Source organism: Centrocercus urophasianus, unplaced genomic scaffold, assembly GCF_019232065.1.
Source record: "Centrocercus urophasianus isolate 14NV4802_14NV808 unplaced genomic scaffold, USGS_Curo_1.0 seq_16, whole genome shotgun sequence".
Taxonomy (NCBI): Eukaryota; Metazoa; Chordata; class Aves; order Galliformes; family Phasianidae; genus Centrocercus; species Centrocercus urophasianus.
In genome coordinates, this window is record NW_024884711.1 from 10966072 (window position 1) to 10985277 (window position 19206).

At 40.1% G+C, this 19206-nt stretch overlaps 1 protein-coding gene across 5 annotated transcripts in view; it reads right to left on the reverse strand.

Annotated features, from left to right (window-relative positions):
• RARB (retinoic acid receptor beta) overlaps window positions 1-19206 on the reverse strand; it is a 189286-nt gene that overhangs the window by 29683 nt on the left and 140397 nt on the right. For all 5 annotated transcript variants that reach the window (XM_042816507.1, XM_042816510.1, XM_042816511.1 and 2 more), the window contains one exon: window positions 15834-15975. In XM_042816507.1, the coding sequence (XP_042672441.1) occupies window positions 15834-15975 (142 nt within the window). The remainder of the gene's footprint in view (window positions 1-15833; window positions 15976-19206) is intronic.

Consider the following 19206-nt stretch of genomic DNA (forward strand, 5'->3'; position numbering starts at 1 on the left):
TACCTTTCATTAAGGCTGGTTTCATGCAGTGAATACAATTTGAACCCAAAAAGCGTTCACTCCTATGTTATTCACCAGTATTAAAAATAACAGCCCCAACCTATCACCACTACCACTTTAGTCGTGCAGTGGTGCTACTCCAGCGATCTCAGCAGAGTCCTATTAGTGTAAAACTACAGTAACGTAGTGAGAGATCAGATCTAATATCTGTTTCTGCAGATGGATAATACCGCATTCATAGCTAAGTTTCATTTCTTTGTTTAGCCCTCAAGGCTAAATTTCACATTCGTACCTCCTGGTGTCTTGTGCAATTGTGTAAAGGTGCATCTAGCGAGAGAGCTGCCAACTGACAACACATCTGAAGAGGCTTGCGTGCACTGTGTATTTCATCAAGCACAAAGAATACATTGCCTCGTGCAATCGTAAATTGAGCTCATGAAAGCAGAGGAACAGTTGTTCCAGATGTGTTTTGAGAAAGGGAGCTATAGTCCTGAACCACAGCGCTAGCCTGTGTTACAGCCTAGGCAGCTTGCAGCCCTGGCCTCCCACTAAGCCAGGGATAATAAAATCAAACAAAGAGCTCAGCTACTATTTACCTATTCCTCTGAAGGTAATGTAGAAAACCCGCACAGAATTTTTTCCTAAGGACATGTGATTGTTGATACTTAAAAAAAAAAAAAAAGAAAAACAAGTGAAAAAAAAAAAGGAAGATTGGGAGGTTATTTCCATCTCTTGACGCTCTGAGGAAGGTGGTGTGGCTCTGAAGTGGGAGAAGGCAGCACTCAACCTCCCTGCCATTGCCACTGCTACCAGATGACCTGCTCTACGAGGAGGCAGCCCAGCAACATGAGATCATAAGACAGGAGGGAAACACTGCATTACCTAATCAGGTGGACCTAAGAGCACCAGAAGAGCAATTAACAAATATATTGTTGCGACTTCACATGTACGTGCAGCCCTGCACAGCTGGTGGGCATGTGCCAGCATCTGCCTGTGGAGATTGTTCTGAAACTGGGCCTCATTTCTTAATTAATAGTGCTTGCCATTAAGATGTCGCAGTTGTAATACCAAAAGTATGTCTTATCAAATGGTAAAATGACAGAATCACATGCTCAAAAACTGCATTTTGAATTTTCTTCCCAATAGCTGAGCAATGGGAATAAAAAAAAAAGCTGTAAACTAGTTTGAAGAAGGGCTTTTGTTTTGTTTTTTTAAATCACATTGTCCTTTTTCACAAACCTTAAACTAAGGCTGAGCTCAGGGGGTCGCCTTTTACTCCCAGCCACAGGATCTTCAGCTCTCTGTAGAAGGCTAACCTGAGCTGCAGCATGCCCCCTGGTCAATGGGAATAACACATGGCGGCTGTGCTGGGCTCAGAGCACTTGGCTGGCCATGTCACCAGCTTCCCATAAATGCAGGGCTGAAGCTGGCAGCTGACACAGGTAAACAAATTAACTCAACTTTGACATCTTGCTGCCTGCTCTGAGATGCTGCGCAGGTGAGTTGAGGCTCTAAAAATGCTCCTGCCTCTCAGCCACACATCGTGCCTGGGGTCTCTGAGTTTGGGATAGCACCAGGTTTACTGCGATTCTTCAAAGAAACATGCAGTAGGCAAAGGTTGCTGCTTGTGCGTTTAACAAATATTGTTCTATCCATAATTCACATGCAGAAATGCTGCTTTTCATGTATGAACGCAGCTCTTCCAGACATCTGCACTCATGCTTTATGTAGTGGCAGAAGCATTGTGGCAGCACAGGGTCTAATTCCCTCAACACACCTGCAGAAACCCCAGCTGCTTTGACACTCCTGTTAGGACATGAATCACTCCACATGCCTGCACCTAATTATCAGACTGACTATTTTGATATATTCTATTTTTTATGTACAATGACAAAGAAGTTCTTTAAAATACGTTCCAACTGTTCTTGCATTTAAAAAAAATAAATGTTTTTTTTTATCTGGGAGTTAAGTTCTGAAATAGCAATAATAAGTGGACTGGATTACTTAAAAAAGAAGGCATGGTAGCAACTACTGGCTTAAGGAGCTTAATTCTGCCAGACAAGGTCAAGTAACATCAAATCCTGATTTCTCTGTAAGATTTTTTAAAATATCTCCAGTAATGCCAACACACAACCTTCCCACATTAAGTGCTTTCACAGCACACCAGACCAGCCAGACCTAGTGATCACAGAAGGAGCAAGGCAGACAGACACTTGTTTCCAGGAAACAGCAACATACTAAAAAAAGAAGACTGTTGATTTGAAATCAAAGTGATTACTGTGGCCTCTGCAATTTCCACTGCAAGCCCTTACTGCACACAAGGGAGTTTGTTTTCAGGAGGCAAACAGGCGGCAGGTCATCACAGAGTTAACTCAATAAAATAATAATTTCTACTTGGATAAACTGACCTAGTTTTCCCAGACTTCTCTATGAAAACAAAGGATGCAACTTGGACACGAGATGAAGTGGAAGCCAAGGGCTGGGTAAGGAGCTTGGACTGCATAGCCAGCCCTTAATTAAATGAGGATGGTGGTCCCCAGTAGACAGAAACTTGCATCACAAGATGGCGGCACAGTATTAATTGGTGTTACCAGCAATTTCTTCTCACACCTTGTCTTCCTGGCCTTCAACAGCATGGGACTCATCACACACCGGCTGGGCACCTCCTTCCCTTCCCTCCTTCTAGTAAGGATGGACTTCTAAACAGCCTTTTTAGGAGAAGTCCTCAGGATATTGCTTCTGGGAAATCACTTATGGTTAGCATGGGCTGAAAGTTGGGATTTTCAAAAGTGTAGCTTTCTTCATTTCATGAAAGAGCCGATGAAGAGCTGTGGGACCCCAGAGCCGCAGGCTGCACGGCACACATGTCACAGATGGGCCCAGAAGGCACAGCTTGGAGGACAGGAACCAACAAGGATCCATCCTGGCCCCTTGTAACTCATCCCAAGGTTTTGCAAATCTGAACAAACCACGATGTTAACAACTATGCATTTTGGAATTCAAGACAGTGTTATTTTTCAGCAAAACGCTGTTGTGCTGGAATGCCTCCAACCAGCTCAAGTTAAACAATTTGCCCTGATTGAATGTTCAATGGAGGGAAAAGCTAAACTTATGAACAGAAAGAGGCCAGATTCCCCCTCTTTTCTAATCCATCGCACAGCATTAGATTAAATACTCGTTAAAAAAAAATATATAATGAACTGTTAAGACCAGGATATTTAATGATTCCCCTTAATTGTCATTCTTTCTACATTTCCTGGTTCCTAGGGAGCATTTTTAAAGTTCTTCATCCATTATTGCAAGGCTCATCAACCACAGGGTCATCCCCCCACCTTATACCCCCAGCCAAGAAAAAAGACCCCAAAACTCATAGGGATTAATCCTACAAACCTCGGGGGAGGCAGCCAGTGTATCTATATGCTTTTAAATGTATTCACGCTTCGCCATGCAAAAATACTAGTAGGAAAAATGTTCCTAATAAACAAATGAAATAGTTATAACTGACTTAGAAAACAGCAGGAAAAGTTGCCAAAGTTCTGACTCTCTCGTACAATCCTCAGTAGATTTAAACAAGTAAAATATTTTTGCTTATTCCCTTCTCTCCCCGTGTACTTTTCACTTTATTATGGGAGAGAGTTGAGCATAATGGAGTTCCTTTACCTCCGTAAAGCAGCTATCTTCCTGTCTCTATTTGTTTTCTTTTTTATTATTATTTGCATCTCTTCTCAATTTAGAATTATTTTCTGATGTTTCAACTTAATATCAGTGTTAAAGTGAAGAGGCATTCAAAGAGAAAAAAAGAAGTACTCACATATTCAGTTTTTCTTTCAAATTACATAAAGAAGCAAACTGAGTATCCTCCTTGTAGAAGGAAGCTGTCAGAAGGTTCTATCAAATTAACAGTTCTCTATGTCACTTGTAATGGGCATCTGGAGCGCATGAATTTGATCCCTGAGCTCTCAATGCGTTGATCAGAGAGCGCAACACTGCACAACATGGACTACAAGACCAAAAGCTCTGAGCTCTTGTCTTCTGTGCTCATCTTTGAGATTTCTAATTTGAGGCTCACGTGCTTGCTCCCTACCCAGCGAAGGTAGATTGGCATCATCAGAGAATGATTCAAAATTCACTTAACTCTTAATATTCCATCTTCCAGTATCAACAATTTCTCTGTATCAGAACAAACTTCTCTTTAATGAAATTTCATTAGTTACACTTTTTTTGAGTAGCTCTTCCCCACTGTCTCTCTAAAATCAAAATAAACCATCTCACTGATCACCCTGAAGCAGTGTTACAGCAAAAAAAACTGGGGTAAGGTAATCCTTTTATGGAAAGAATAGCTCACACAGTGAGCCCATGTAAAGTGACACGTCACAAAGGATGCTCCCTGATTCATCTTTTGAGGCCTCCTCTGTTGATGCATCTGTGCAACAAAATGGCTAAAACCTATGCAATACCAGCTTTAGTCTTTTTGATATATAGAGAAATCTCTCCTACAAATAACCATATAATATTTAAAACTCTGAAAAATAATTTTCTGTATTTACTGTGTCACTGGGACTCTAAACGTACACAACATATGAAAATGACTAAAAATAGTGTACTCTACCAGAAAATATGTAATTCATGGATTCTTATGAAACATAATGGTACTTCCACAAACCCATACAATTCTTGCCAATTTCCATTTTTTCACATCTCTTCTACTGTGTTACTAACTCCATTACACACGAAAAGTGCAAAGAAAAAGAAAAGGAGAGGAGAGGAGAGGAGAGGAGAGGAGAGGAGAGGAGAGGAGAGAAAAAAGAAAAAGAAACAGAAACAGAACTTTGTTCAGAACAGATGAGAAGCTGTGGATTTGCAGCAGCTCTCCTTGTACCACTGTTGACACTGGTAAAGCTGCTAATGACTAAAACAGATGGAGAGGTAACAAATGAGAACAGCATCTCCAGACTGACCAGAAAACCAAAGCACTGTGTTCTCTCTCATTCTTTCAGCTGCACTGTGATCTCTTCATCAAAACCACCCGCTGTTGCTAAGTGAATGAAGCACATCTCTTTGCCATAGATATAACATGGCACCCCACATCATTTGATGAATTTCAGGTGTGCTCATTTCTAAAGAAGAGATGTGATCATGCTTGAGGCATTCTTAAAAAGCTCATCTTCCAATATCCCTCAATGTCTATCTGCAGCGTTATAAATTGTCCTCACTACTAAGTTTTCCAATTTGATTTAATGCTTTCTTTTCTGACTTTCATGTCTTATGGGAAGAATTTCTACGGTTTAAATTCACTAAGCTCTGACTCCAGGAAAACACCGAAGGTAGAGTTGTCAGTTGACTTACAGCGATACAAAGCAGTCCCAAATGCAAAATGCACAGCACTATGCCAGTGATTCTCCTTCCCACAAGTCTGAAGACTAAAAATATTTAAAAATATAATGCACTGAAAACGATACAAATGTACCACGCTTTGTTAGTCTGTCATTTTAAATGGCTCGTAAAGTCCTCCCTCAGAGGATTTGACTTAAATCATTCATTAACTTGAGTCTGATGGCTTTGTCCTGGAAAGGGACAAGAACATGGATTTCTCTAATGTAACCCAATTCCCTAACAGAAACAAAAACAACCTGATGAAATCCAGTTACTAAAAGCACGTATCGTACCCGAAGCAGAAGTGTAAATAAATTAATTACCAAGTGAGCTCAGTCAGCAAAATTCAATTTTATGAGTTTTTACATTAACATTTCACTTGCTTAAAAGTTTTAAAAAAGAAAGCAAGAAAGAAAAGTAGGTCAGCATGTTTCCCCAGCATGTATTTTTGACTCCATTAAAACTGTCTGTCAGATGACTAACCAAGCCTGTAATCCAACTAAAAGCATGTTTGCTTTTTGTTGCACTTTTTGCCAGGGGAACGGAAGAATTCCACTCAGCTCTAACTCTGAAATTCGGATAAACGTCTCAAGAGGTCAGACAATTTCCCCACATTTACCTACCAAATCAATTTGTATTGATGATGAATAATGGTTATGGATTAATGACACTGAGAACAATCCCATAGATGACTACATGCTCACTGGCCTTAGGCACTGCCTGCAAGGCTATACGCTACCATTTTTTTAAGTCAGTCAGTCTCAGAACTGCCTCAGTATGATTGACAGACATTTGACTTAAGACTTAAATTTTTAAGACTTAAACATTCAGAGTTTTCATAAATGTGTTGACATGCAAACAACTGCCAGAATAAAGGTGGGATGGGGCAAAACTGTTCCTGTTAAATTTTACAGGGCCGAAGAAATCTGAAAGTCCCAATGCCTTGTGATCTTTCTTTTGCTAGAATTAACAACAGAATGATGTTTTAGCTAGAATAAAGAGGGTGTTATTTCTCCAGCATGTATGCCATCTAGCTTTAAAAAATCCTGTACACTTTCCATGTGAGCAATAAGAAACAGGAGATTAACTGTTCCAATGTATTTTAAATTGAGCATGTGATACCAAGTCAAACTGAAAACAAATCAGGGCTATTTTTATAGCACAGTCCTAGGGCTAGCATCCCTGTAGCAGGAGTTGCAATGTGTCAGCTGGCTTATCACAGGCATGGCAATGGAAAATTCTGTCTGCTATAACAATTCATGCAGTGGATGAAAGCAAACTGTAAGAGTCTGACAGCAGCAGAGGGAAATCCATGGCCTCATCTACTTATGTAGAGATCTTCTTAACGAGTCTTTGAGAGCCTACTCATTTCCAAGTGGCTTCTTTTTATCTTCCACACTATCAGTACGGGAGTCACTCCCACTGGGAGGTCAGCACAGTCTGCTTCTTTGCATTCTGCAGAAAAAAACTACAAGAACATCTCCAGAGAAAGCATCACCAGGAAAATGGAGGAATAAGTTTGCAGATACAAATCATCAGGAGGATGTGTGTATTCTCATATGTTCTCCTATGTGTAAGGACCAAACACGTGTCTCCTCTCACACTGAGTCTGCCAGGCACTTTTAGGTTGCTGCAGTTCAATCATCCCAGAACTCTTGGGAACAATTTACGGCACTTCTCATGAACCTTGACTACTGCAGATAACATTTTCAGGTTGGCCTGACAACCAAATAAGCCATGTTTAGCTTCAAGGTCCAGGACACTGGCAATTTGCTCGTTCCCATACTGATATCTATCTCATCAACATTTGTCCATCGGTCAGATTCAATAACCAAAAATAAGAAAAGCATTCAAAGGGAGAGAAAAAAAAATGCACAGCTACAGTCAGCAGAGAAACCACAAGGTGCCAGTAGAAAGCACAGTCGCATGGCACAATGGCAATTAGGAAAAAGAGATGCATCAAAGATGCCCCATGCCCCCAAACAAGAAAATGATCTGAATAAGGAATAGGAAGCAGTGAACTGAGTGCATAAAGAAAGAATGGAAGCTCTGAAACAAAGCTTTTGAGGTCATGGGATTGGGGTCTCAGCCGTTATGTCTGCATGACCAAGCAAGCGTAGCCTCAGCCCTGCATTTTCGAGCACATGAGCCAGGCAGGGACAGACTACCTCCAGATTTCCCATCTGCTCTTATAGCAACACTGCCTGGCACAGGGCAGAGAGGATAACACAGTTGTTTTTTTTTCTGCATGACAGCAGTTTGGATACTAAACTCAAGTGGTGATAAAGGCTGTCTACAATGAACGCATAGAGTCAGGGCGTTACAATAACCCCCTCCCCCCCACAAACACACGCCAAAACCAAAGTGGGGGACAAGAAATAACAGAAAAAGACCACAGAAGTAATCAGACTCATGTGAAGTGAAAATACACAAAGGTGTGAAATGAAAACTCTGAAGTTTCAGTGCCGCTAACCATTCCCACAATAGAGACAGACCTCTGAAGGAAGTGCCATGGGGCTGCCACAGAAACTGAATATCAACAGAGACATGACCGGTCTATGAGCTTGTGCTCTCTTTAAAGTAAGAAAGGGTTCAATCAGGTCAGAGGGCTTTAGTAAAGCTGCTGAATAGTAACACGTACTTCACTTGAGTGTGCAGCAGATGTAGGCCCTGGCTGCTTTGAAGAAATTAGACTGCATGTGCTTTGTGCCTTTCTCTGGCTGTAATTATTTCCAAGTTATACAGTTGTTATACCGACAGACAAGTTATGCATACAAGGTCTCCATGTCATTCAGCTGAACTTCCTCCATAGGAGAAGATCAGGAGGCATTCAGGAAGTCCAAAAGTTCCTGACATCTAACTGACGCCTTTTCTTTTCTTAAGGGGCATCTGTTTCAGAGCATTACTGTGTCCTGCAGTGAGAGCAGTTAGCATAGTACCTCCGGAATTGCCACAACTTTAATAAAACACCTTGTTAAGCAGAAGGTAAGAAGGGTGCACACTCACAGTCCTGCAGGATTAGAGTTTACAGGCACGGACAAAGGCTGAGGAGAGCATCTGGTAACTTCTGCGAGGGTCCACGTTGTCATAGAGACCGCCGGGAGCAGCCGCAAGTTCACTGAGGCAGCCATACCTCAGTGAGTGAGTCTTAATGCAACTTCCAGCTGAGGACATGCAATCAATCTCTGTGTGAGCTTATTGAAGGGATTCCCTTTATGCTTACTCAGTCCTCAAGAGGCCGAAATGAGGGAAAAGGTTTTAAGATATATATATTTTATTACTTTTAAAGACAAGGCAAGGCCCAGAGCTTCCTTTGGATTAAAGGGAGGAGAATAAAAAAGATAACTCTTTCCTTTGAACAAGAAATTATGCGAAACATCAAAATCTTGACAAAGACAGTCAATTTAATGATTAAAAAAAAAAAAAAAGGATGGAAAGAGTAATTCTAGGGCAGCCAGGCTGGCCATGTGCAATGCTGTCTTCCCTCTCTCCAGAGAATCCCCCACAGAGGCAGCCCCAGGGCCCAAAATCTTGCTCCTCACTCCCTCCCTCTGACATTGTCAAATGCAGGAGGTCCCCTGTTTTTCCTCCTCTCTCCATGCTTTTCTCCCGACATGTCCCTCCCCAGTGGCATCTGACCCCTGGGTAATTTCCCTGGGGACAGCAGCACCTCTGCCCCTCTCCAGGTCCCTGCTCCTGCCTCCGGGCTCAGTTCCAACACTTGGGAGGTTTGGAGCTGCCAAAAAGAAACAGAACCAGTGCCAAGAGTTGTTTATTGGCTGGGGTCTTCAATTCTTAGCTTACACAATTTTCTATGTGAGGAATAAAAAAAATAAACGTTGCAGATCTAGCATGCTATGATTTAAAGTTGCAGCCATTTGTGCAATGCCTGAAAGGCAATGAGCAGAAGAGAAAAAAAGAACTTCAGGACTCTATTTGTACTTCTTAACATTTTAGGATATAAAGATCAGACTAATTACCAAAGAGTCTTGACTTGAGCAGGGTTCACTAATCACGCTCTGCTTGAGAAATTAGGAGAGAATTTACTTAGCCGCACCATGAAAGGTGCCAATAAATTGTTCAGCTGGAGAGTTAACATAATAAAAAAAATCATTTTTTACGTTATTTTCTTTAGCAGTTTATTAATTGCTGCCTGAAATACTTTTCTGAAACACAACGAGCTGCAAATGAATTCATGGGCTATTAATCTGCTGTACATGGCACTGGAGGGAAAGCTCATTAGGTGAGTTGATGCAATTACTGCTATTACATAACCATCTTCACAGAACATAGAGTAAATTATGAATAATAACATTCAACCTAAGTTGCTCCTTCAAACATTAAAGCTGGCAAGTGAAAGCCATGCAAAATCAGGAGGAAAGGCTAAGGCACAGGAGAAGAGAGATCATTCTGAAGAGAAAAACGGAAAAGCATAAATGCTTCTTTTAAGACATGAAATCGATGTAAAAAGCAAAAGATGCTCCTTTAATGATGGGAAACAACATGCAAAAAAGTAGAAATCAGTTCTTTATGGCGGAATACTAATTGCATATAAATCATTTTCAGCTATCAAGCACAGCAAAGTGTGCTTTATCTCTAACAGAGGACAGAGTAACAAAAGAAAACTGTATTTTGTAGCAGGAAGACCTTTTATGTAGTTTTGCTCTGATTTTACAATTATCCCCATCAGTGACAGTGAGCATTTGTGGGTAACTTTTAAAAGGCTCCAGTTCCTCAGACTGAAAGAATAAATACAAATATTCTTTTCTGATCAGAAACTGAAAAAGAAACACGCAGCCTTAATGAACAAACTGAAAAAACCAGGGATCTGTACAGCTTGATTACTGTTTCTCCAATATCTGCATACTCAAGTTCTTTTTTTTTTTTTTTTTTTGCATTTTCACACTTCATGTATTTCACCTTATAATACAAGGTCAGTAAATTTTCTTCTATCAAGATAGAAAAATGAGTCTAATGAGCTTGTAACATTTGGAGAGAAGTCCCAGAACAGAATTCAGGGTTTTCTGATTTCTACTCTGATCTTTCAATTGTGCCTCTTGAGGAACCAATGTGAGTCAGTAGGTGAGGTAACTACTCTGGAATGTTTGAAAAAGCCACCAGCCACTGTATGGTATTTAGGCATCTAATTAAAAATCTAGCCTATAGCAAAGCAACTCTTACATCTAGTACTTACTGCTGGGAAAAAAAAAAAATAATCAAAAAACCCACTTCAGTTCTGAATTAAAGCATTTAAATGAAGATTCCATGCACTCTAATTAATACATGTTAAAATGACATTAGATCATCAGCACGAGCTTCCGAAATGCAGCTACACAGACTAGCCCTCTGCTCAGCAACTCATGGGAGATGGAACTGCACTTCAGTAAGGAGTTGGAAGAAAATGAAACAGGAGTACAAAGTAGAAAATATAAACATGACAGTTCTTCAAGTTGATGTTTCCTGGTTGCTGATTTAAACCAGAATTAAAGTAAGTAAATCAATTCAATCTATTGTTCAGTAGCAGAATGTAATCATATGTTCTGAGAATCATGGCCATTTAAATATCATAAGACTTTGAAGTCTGTGACAAAAAGCAACACACATTTCTGAGCGAGCTTAAAAAAAAAAGAAACAAATTCAGAACACAAAACCTGGATTCTTTCCACTTCATGGTAATTCCCCAGCATTCCCTGCCTTCCTCCTTTCTCTCCCTCCAGGGAGGTTAATTGTAAGCAGATTTACTAATCTGAACATTGCTTCAGTGCATTGAAGCAATCTGGAACAATAACTCTGTGCCTTTTTAAACATAATTTTGCTCTATTAGAGCTCACTGCAGATGAGGCTGATGCCAGCACAGAGGGCTGTTCTGACTACACCACAGTACATGGTCTGGGAGTGTGTCTGAGATGGACCCAATGGTTCACCAAGCACAGTGAAAATGCTTGCAGGCTACATTTTGTAAAAGAGGAAGGATGGAAGTGGAAGAGTTGCTAGGCTAAGCTGAGCAGTTGTAGCAGAAGGAAGCTTCGCTTTCCTTCCCCTGTACCCTGGAATAAATCCAGTTTAGGTTTTCCTTTAGGGTAGGTTTCACCTTACAAACTATACATTCCAGCATCCTGATTGAAAGAGTCTATTTTATCATGTAGACTTCTGCCCAGCTTCCCGCGTGCTCCCTTAATTGTGCAAGGCAGCAGTGTTCGTGTGACCTCTCGTTAACTCCTGAGGACTGAGGTCCATGCATTCAGACAACAGAGTGCTTCTTGCTGACACCTGGGGTCAGGCCAAGGATGGTGCTTCAACATTAGCTTAGAGATCACGTAATCAAAGGGCAAAGGTTAGTTTCCTAAGGCTCTCAATCACATAATAAGGCAGTGTCAGCCTTACTGCCTTCTCACTTCGGTGACAGCAAAAAAAAAAATCCTACGTGATCACAATTTGTGTCTACAGGTCAATTAAGAAAAAATTAACAGGCTGCAAGGATATAAAGGAGAGAGATCTTTTGGAGTGGGGCTCAGAGCTTCAACTGCACCTACACACTCCTGAATGAGCATCTGAGCACTCACAAATGAATTTACAACAAGACCTGAACATGACACACTGCCAGTGGAAGGTTTGGCTCTGGGCTGTTCTACTTAGAGGTGCAACTCAGGTTGCAGGAACACAAGCTCAGGAGTTTTTGAAGCCAGGGATCTGAGAAAAGACAGCAGGGCTTTGTTTCAAAGTCTGTTTTACCCGGTTACAGGATGATAAGCCTGCCATCACTGAGTCGTTTCCCCTCACACCTTTTGTCTTGTCTGTTTGGAGCACAAACTTTTTGCAACAGCAACTACACAATGAAAGACAGTCCCTGTGCTAGTGGGATCCAGTTCCAGCTGGGTCCTGCAGATATTATCACAATACAAATAGCTCCATTGGTGCCCTGGAGGCAGGCTTGTTATTGACCTCTCTTGATCAGATCTGGGGACTAAAATGGGGTCGAAGATAGCTTTTTTCCCTCTACGAACAAAACAACCCATAAAGAAATGCAAATTTGGTGCATTCCTTCGTCTCACTTCATTCTCCAAAACAAGATAAAAGCATACAAGAAATGCTCAGTGTCTCTTCTCTTCCAACACACCGTATCTTCATCCTTAAATCTTACTTATAACACTGGCTAGGCAGTAAGTTCTGATCTCTGATGTTTGTGTGCAACACTCATTAAACTCAAAAGGTGCTGCATATGCAAGTACTTTAGCATGCCTTTTAAAGGCAGAACAAATAAGAACATGACCATAGCATTTAAGCATGGATTACTCTGTATATTGAAATTCTGCATTTACTCCTCCTCAGCTCCTGGGAACTGACCCTTGTGGTTCCTATTTGCAGCTGCCCACTGTGATTACCTTCCCTATTTGGGACTGGTTTGAACACTGTAGGCTTGTTTCCCTATGAGACTTTTCTGAAACTTATTTCTATCCTTTGTTCATAGCTTTCATATTACAAAGTAAGAGAACTGTGAGAAGAAAGAAAAAGCAAAATAGCAAAATGCCAGTAAGTTATTTGGGGAGATAACTACCTCCTACAAAAAAGAAAAAAAAAAGGGGAGGGAAGCCCTCTGACAACTACTCCTTCGTTTACATAAAATTCTAAAGAAATAAAAGAAATAAGAGTTGAAACCTGGAGACACTTAGGAAAGAAGATCAGATAAGAAAATAGTTTATCAAATCTCTTAAGAGTTGAAAAGTTCCTGCTTATGAAGGGATAACAGAGAATCACTTCAGTCTTAGTTTCTAAACCAAGAAGACAAGATGCTCTTCAAATTGATGACATTTAAAATAATTCTCTATCCCTTTGCATATACTTTCTACAGAAACACAGCTGGAGGACATCCCTCACTTCCCCCACAGGATCCTCTGAGCTCCCCCTCCAGTCTGGTATCCCCTCTTTCAGAGCTTGTAGTGGTTTAGATAAGGCAACTGCCAAATGACAATTTCAGTCTGTCAACCCTAGGACACAGGCAGACCAAACCTTAATTCTTGCTTGTAAAACTTCAATTATCCCACGAGAGAAAACCATCTATTATCTAATAGGCACTTTACAGTTATCCTAAGTAACTTTACTTAACAAGTTAGCAACATTGCTGGTATTTCCAAAGCCTGCTCTGATGTGATGTTACAGTGTTTAATAAGATTACTATTTCACGTCAGCAATAAAATCCTTCAAAATCCAAGGCCAGCAAACCCTGAGTTGAAGAAATCTTTCTTTGCCCCCAAACTATCTCGTTTTTATCAACAAAGAAGTTTCATATGTACAGATATATATGCAGTCATACAGCTAAGAACAAGATCCTTCTCATTTCATCTTGCATTTCTGTGCATCTTTGTACTTAGCCTACTGATGCCTACCTCCTCCTTTACTCTCACTGTGATCTCCACTCACTAAACCTATGCACAATGCTTGCTATCATCAACTACTCTTTTTGCGAAAAGGTAAGGAATTCTGGGCAGGACTACTGCTATTATCACAGGCTGCCTCCTAGGATTATCTGGACATTTCATTTACTATAAATAATAGCTCTAAGATGACTCTTGTGACAATCCATGGTATTGTCATACTCTATTTCTCACCCTAAGGTATCTGACATGCAGATATGTGCTGTAGTCGCTGTGCCCATAGCAGGTTACACAAATCTTTGAACACAAGACATCTTCTGCATGACTACTCTCAGTGGTCTATGTTCTCCCTCCTAGACCTGAACTCCAATAAAGTTGCATTTCAACTATACAAAAAAACTAGAAACCCCAACAACAAGGACAGTGAAGTCATGGAAAACCTAAGACCTCTTTGCTATTCCATGTCCTTGAGACTTGATGCTGGGCATTTTCAGCAACCACAGTTCTCAGATTTTGAGGGAAGGAAGTGGAAACGTTTTTAGTGAACCTAAGCATGTATCTGGCCCTTCTGGAGAAGGAGAGAGTGGAAGAGAAAAAAGAAGAATAAAACCAGGACAGATCAATGTGGCACTGGGACCTGTTTCTGTTCCTGTTCCTACCCAAGGATGCAGAACAGAACTACTGAGAAGTGTAATGCAACTTAGGAAGGAAAAATGCTGAAGATCAGAATGTATTTAAGTCACAATTCCATCACAAATGTTTCATGTTCATTTTTTTGTCCAATCTTGAAGTCTCGCTAAGGAGAGACTGAGTGAAGGAAAGTAAGGAAGTGTTATCAGGAAGTTTTTTTCTTCTCTTTTCTCAAATTCCACATTTCTACACTTTATTCTACACTATTTTATTCTATTCTACACTATTTTATTCTACACTACTTTATTATTTGAACTAATATATTGAAATCAGAAACATCCCTGAGAGAGGTAAAAAAGCTCAATATTTAAGAAAGTCACTATGCCAAAGATTTTTTTCTTACTGCCATCACTACATTTCTCACTGTTGTCTCAAAAATGAGAATCTTCTAAGTATTATCCCTTAGAAACTTGAGATTAGTTTTTTTTTAGCTAGATTTTCCTGATTGACAGAGATATCAACAGCATGGAAAAAGGGAAAAATTGCAAATTTCTATCTGCATATTTTAAAATGCTAATTTGAAGAGCAAAACTGAGATTTCTAGAAAAGAAGGCATGGAAAAGTAATTTTTCTGTGGTGTGTACTTGAAAGTACTTGTTTGTAGTCAAGTTTACTGCCTTCTAAAAAACCCACTTTTAAAAAGCGTGGGTTTAGAAGAAGATTAATCAGCTTGTTTCACCTTTCAAAAGGGCTCCAACAAGTAAGAACAGAAGACTCAAAGCCACTGCATCATCAGCTTACACTGCACCACCGGCGTAAACTGGTGTTAACATCAGAAGAGTCTCTTTGCAGAAGCATCTACACTGGGTCAAGGGAGAATGTGCAAGGCTGAAGATGGCTGTTACGTGCCTCACATAGGCCATCAGGAGGTCCTTGTGGAAAGATACCCTGAGATGACCCCCAGACCTGCCAGGCAGCAAAGCCACGAGATGGTAACTACGGCTGAGCAAAGACTGAAACAGAGCTTAAGAAGCCAACACTATTTCCCCTATGCTCCAAGGAGTGATTTCTAGCATACAGGCTAGATAATCCAAACTTAAAGCAAGCATCTGTGGTTGTTGGTTTTTTTTTTTGCTTTCCTAAGTGAAATGACCCACTGAGAAAGTTTTCACATCCACACAGTTTAGTGACATTGCAAAAGCAGCATGTTGCTCTGTTAGTTCTAAAGTGACAGCACTTAGGCTGCAAAGTTGAGAGCTCAGAAGTTAGTAAAGTACGTTGTGCGCAAAGTTCAAACTCCTTTCCGTGCATATGAATGTAGACATTGGCTTCAATTGTGTAATTGCAAAGAATTTTTCTTCCCTTGGGGCTGTCACATATACTTAGGGTACGACAACACATATATGCACATATACCTAGGGTATGACAAACAATATATTGTTTCTGAAGACAACTTACATTCTTTGGACATTCCCACTTCAAAGCACTTCTGTAGTCTGCAGTACTGGCAACGATTTCTGGTAACTTTATTGATAACACAGTTCTTATCTCTATGACATGTGTAAACCATATTCTTCTGGATACTCCTGCGGAAGAAGCCCTGAAATCAAGAAAAAAAGAAATCAAATAAACCTTTAATAAACCTTTGAGCTTCCCATAACTCTTAGAGACAGGCATTAACATTGATTTAAAATAACAAAATAAATTCAAAGTTATAGTAGGAAAATAGAGCCCTACATTTTTATAAGAAGGTTCAAATAAAAACTGAGCTGGGTAAACTATGCTTTCTTAATTGATCCACTTGGAAGTCTAATACTCATCCAGCAACCAAGGGTGTCTCTCAGCCTAAAGATTCCTTTTTTTGTTGTTTTTTTTTTAATATCCACATACATTCGGTAGTTTGAATGCTGCATGTTAACAAGTGAAATCATTTGAAACCCAGGTCTTTTAGGTGTCCGAACTCCTACAGCAATTAATTATGCTTCTGCAGGTAGAAGAGTTCCAGCATCAGGTTATTGAGTTATAAACTTGTAAAAGTCACCAATTACAGCATTTTTCTTATTTAGATACAGCTGTGAAAATAATCCTGTAATTATAATGATCTTGAACAGAAATTAAGGAGAACTAGAGGTCTGGTTTATACTCAGGGAACAACAATTGCCTCGATTCCTCCTTTGGCAAGTAAAAAACAGTCATAAATGGCAAGGCTAGCTGGCACAGAAAAAAAGGCAAAACTGAGTTAATTTCTTTATCTGAACTAAAAGACAAGCTGTAGATAATATCATATAATAACGAAGAAGAAAAAAGAGGATTACTTTAAGCATTTTAGAGATCTATCCCCAGATATTCAGTGAAAGTATTTCTGTAACAGACATCTGGACATTTGACAGTACCATTTAACCTTCTCACTCAGATTTTGAAAATCATTTCATCAAGTGCCAGGGTCACATTTCAGTCAACATCATAGCATTATGGAAGAAGAGTTAGCAATTTAATATTTGTTGGAGGGCTTGAGAGGTTAAGGCTCTTCAACCAGTCACATGTTTATACCCCACAGGGAAGTGGTAAATGCGATGCCACAGATGATAGCTCTGTACCCACAATGCATATGTCTGAAGATGTAATCATAGTAAGCTATAAAATTGGCTCTTCTAAAAGGAATCGCAGAGATTTAAGCAGTTCAAAAGCCCCAAACTCTGTCATTCAGAGTTAACTGAGAAAGTTTCTGGCCATACAATCAGGGAGTGGTAGGGCAGGCACGGTCAGTAAGGGATAGTCATAAATTCCTTGCACACCCAACATGCTATAGATGCTAATGTTATGAAAATACCTCAAAATCACTCAGAACTGAAAAATGCCTCTTAATCATGCAACCTCTGGCAAGAGTTTTCTGCTTTCTTGCACAGGCAAGCCTCATCCTGAAGTTAACTTCTCTGATTTAGAAGATAGTTAATAGAAACATCAAAGAACTAACAAAAAACACTTCGCTTATTTCTTAAGCTACAGGATACAGCAGAAGTATTTAAAGCCATTTGTTTAGATAAATAAAACTTTTAAAAGTTATCGATAACACTGCTACCTTATATTCCCTACTTGGCTCATTAACATTGCTTTAATGTTTGCAAGGGAAAATAAGTAAGAGAGTACATTCCTTTATTGCAGAGAAGAAAATGTATGCTAATATCTACATACTAGTTTCTTGCTTTGATAGTCCCCTAATTGCAACACCTGACTCTCTAGTAATTGTTGATGATGCTAACTAAAACTGTGAGAAGTCCCTGACGTCTGCTTTAGTTGAGTTCAACAGAGAGAAGCTGTGAACTATCCTGGTTTGAGGGTCTCCATAAGGCTTACTGGCCACCAAATCTTAGGTGGCAGGAGGCAGGGTAAGCCAAGACTGGTAGCTTGCCCTGAAGTCATTCTGATTTAATCCATTCCTAAATGCTGCTGACGGAATAAAATTCCTAACATCAGCTGGACATGGCAGGATGCAGAATGGCTTGGAAAAAACAAATATAACAGTCGTGCAACAACTGTCTCACCACACTGAACAACTGGAGTAATTTAATATAAGCAGCTCTTAGAGCCTCCCTGTTGCATGCATGTTCCTTTGGGCATCAGCTGTCAGTCACCCATGCTCAAGCAACTTCAGATTTACTGAAAGAGGAACTACTCAAAATTCAAAAGTCAGAAGTGTCACCCAATACCCATACAAAAAAGGGTGAACAAGTTCCCCCAAATATAACTGTACTACACCCAATGTAAGCAGAGGTTAATGTGATCCACTGAATGATCATTTGTTCTCATATTTAGACACAGGCTCTTTTAACCTAGGGTCTAATTACAACACATCACGACAGAAAGTAGCGAAGGCTACTTCAGCCCTTAGCACACAAAGTTGACCACAAAGCCAAACAGAAGAAGGAGATCTGACTTCGGCAGATGACAAGCACAAAGCATTCATGAACTCATTGCTAATATCAAAGGCTTAAGAGAACACAGAAAAAGCAGATATCCAGGTTGAAATTAAGAGTTCCTACAACAGCCTAAGTTCTCCAGGACATATTCTACATAAAATGAAATATACAGAAGAAAGCATTGTGGAAGCTGAGATTGTTGTTTTACAGACTCTTTCACCTGCATTTGATGTTCTTCCTGAGTTTACTCACGAAACAGAAAGAAAAGTGAATTTGATAATGTAAAATCTTTAATTTTAAAAAAGCTGTAATGTGGTTCTGCTCAAAACTAAGGACCTGTTTCCCAGGGACACAATCTTTAAGTACTTTTCTGCAAGACAATAGTGAGATACTACTTCCATTTATATTTGTGGTAAGTTCACCTTAAAACCTCAACAGTCTGCCACTAAAAAGACTTGATCTGTCTCTGGCCAGGCACTAAGAAAAAAGCGCAGATTATAAATACTATTCAGTTTCTTTGCATACAAAAGCCAAAACAAAACCATCAAACAGAGCAATAGGCCATTCTGCAAGAACAAAATGGCAAGCAGTTTTTATGTAGTTCTGCAGCTTGGTTTTGAGAGCTGCCTCCACAAGCCTTGCACTGTGAGGGAGCAAGTGTGGGGTGGCACGGCCAGCAGGGTCATGCCCAGATGGTTTCCCAGATCTGACGGTAAGCTGACAAAAGTATTTGCTCACAAGGAAAAACCTCAATCCCAGAAAACTGTTCAGAACTTTGGGGATTTTTTTTCTCTGTCCAGTTTGTCTCACCTCAAGCGTCAGGTTTATAGTGTGGGCCATAAACACGAGCAGACACACTCCAGGCACCCGAGATCATGCACAGGCCTGGCTCAGTGCCACGTCACACATGGGGC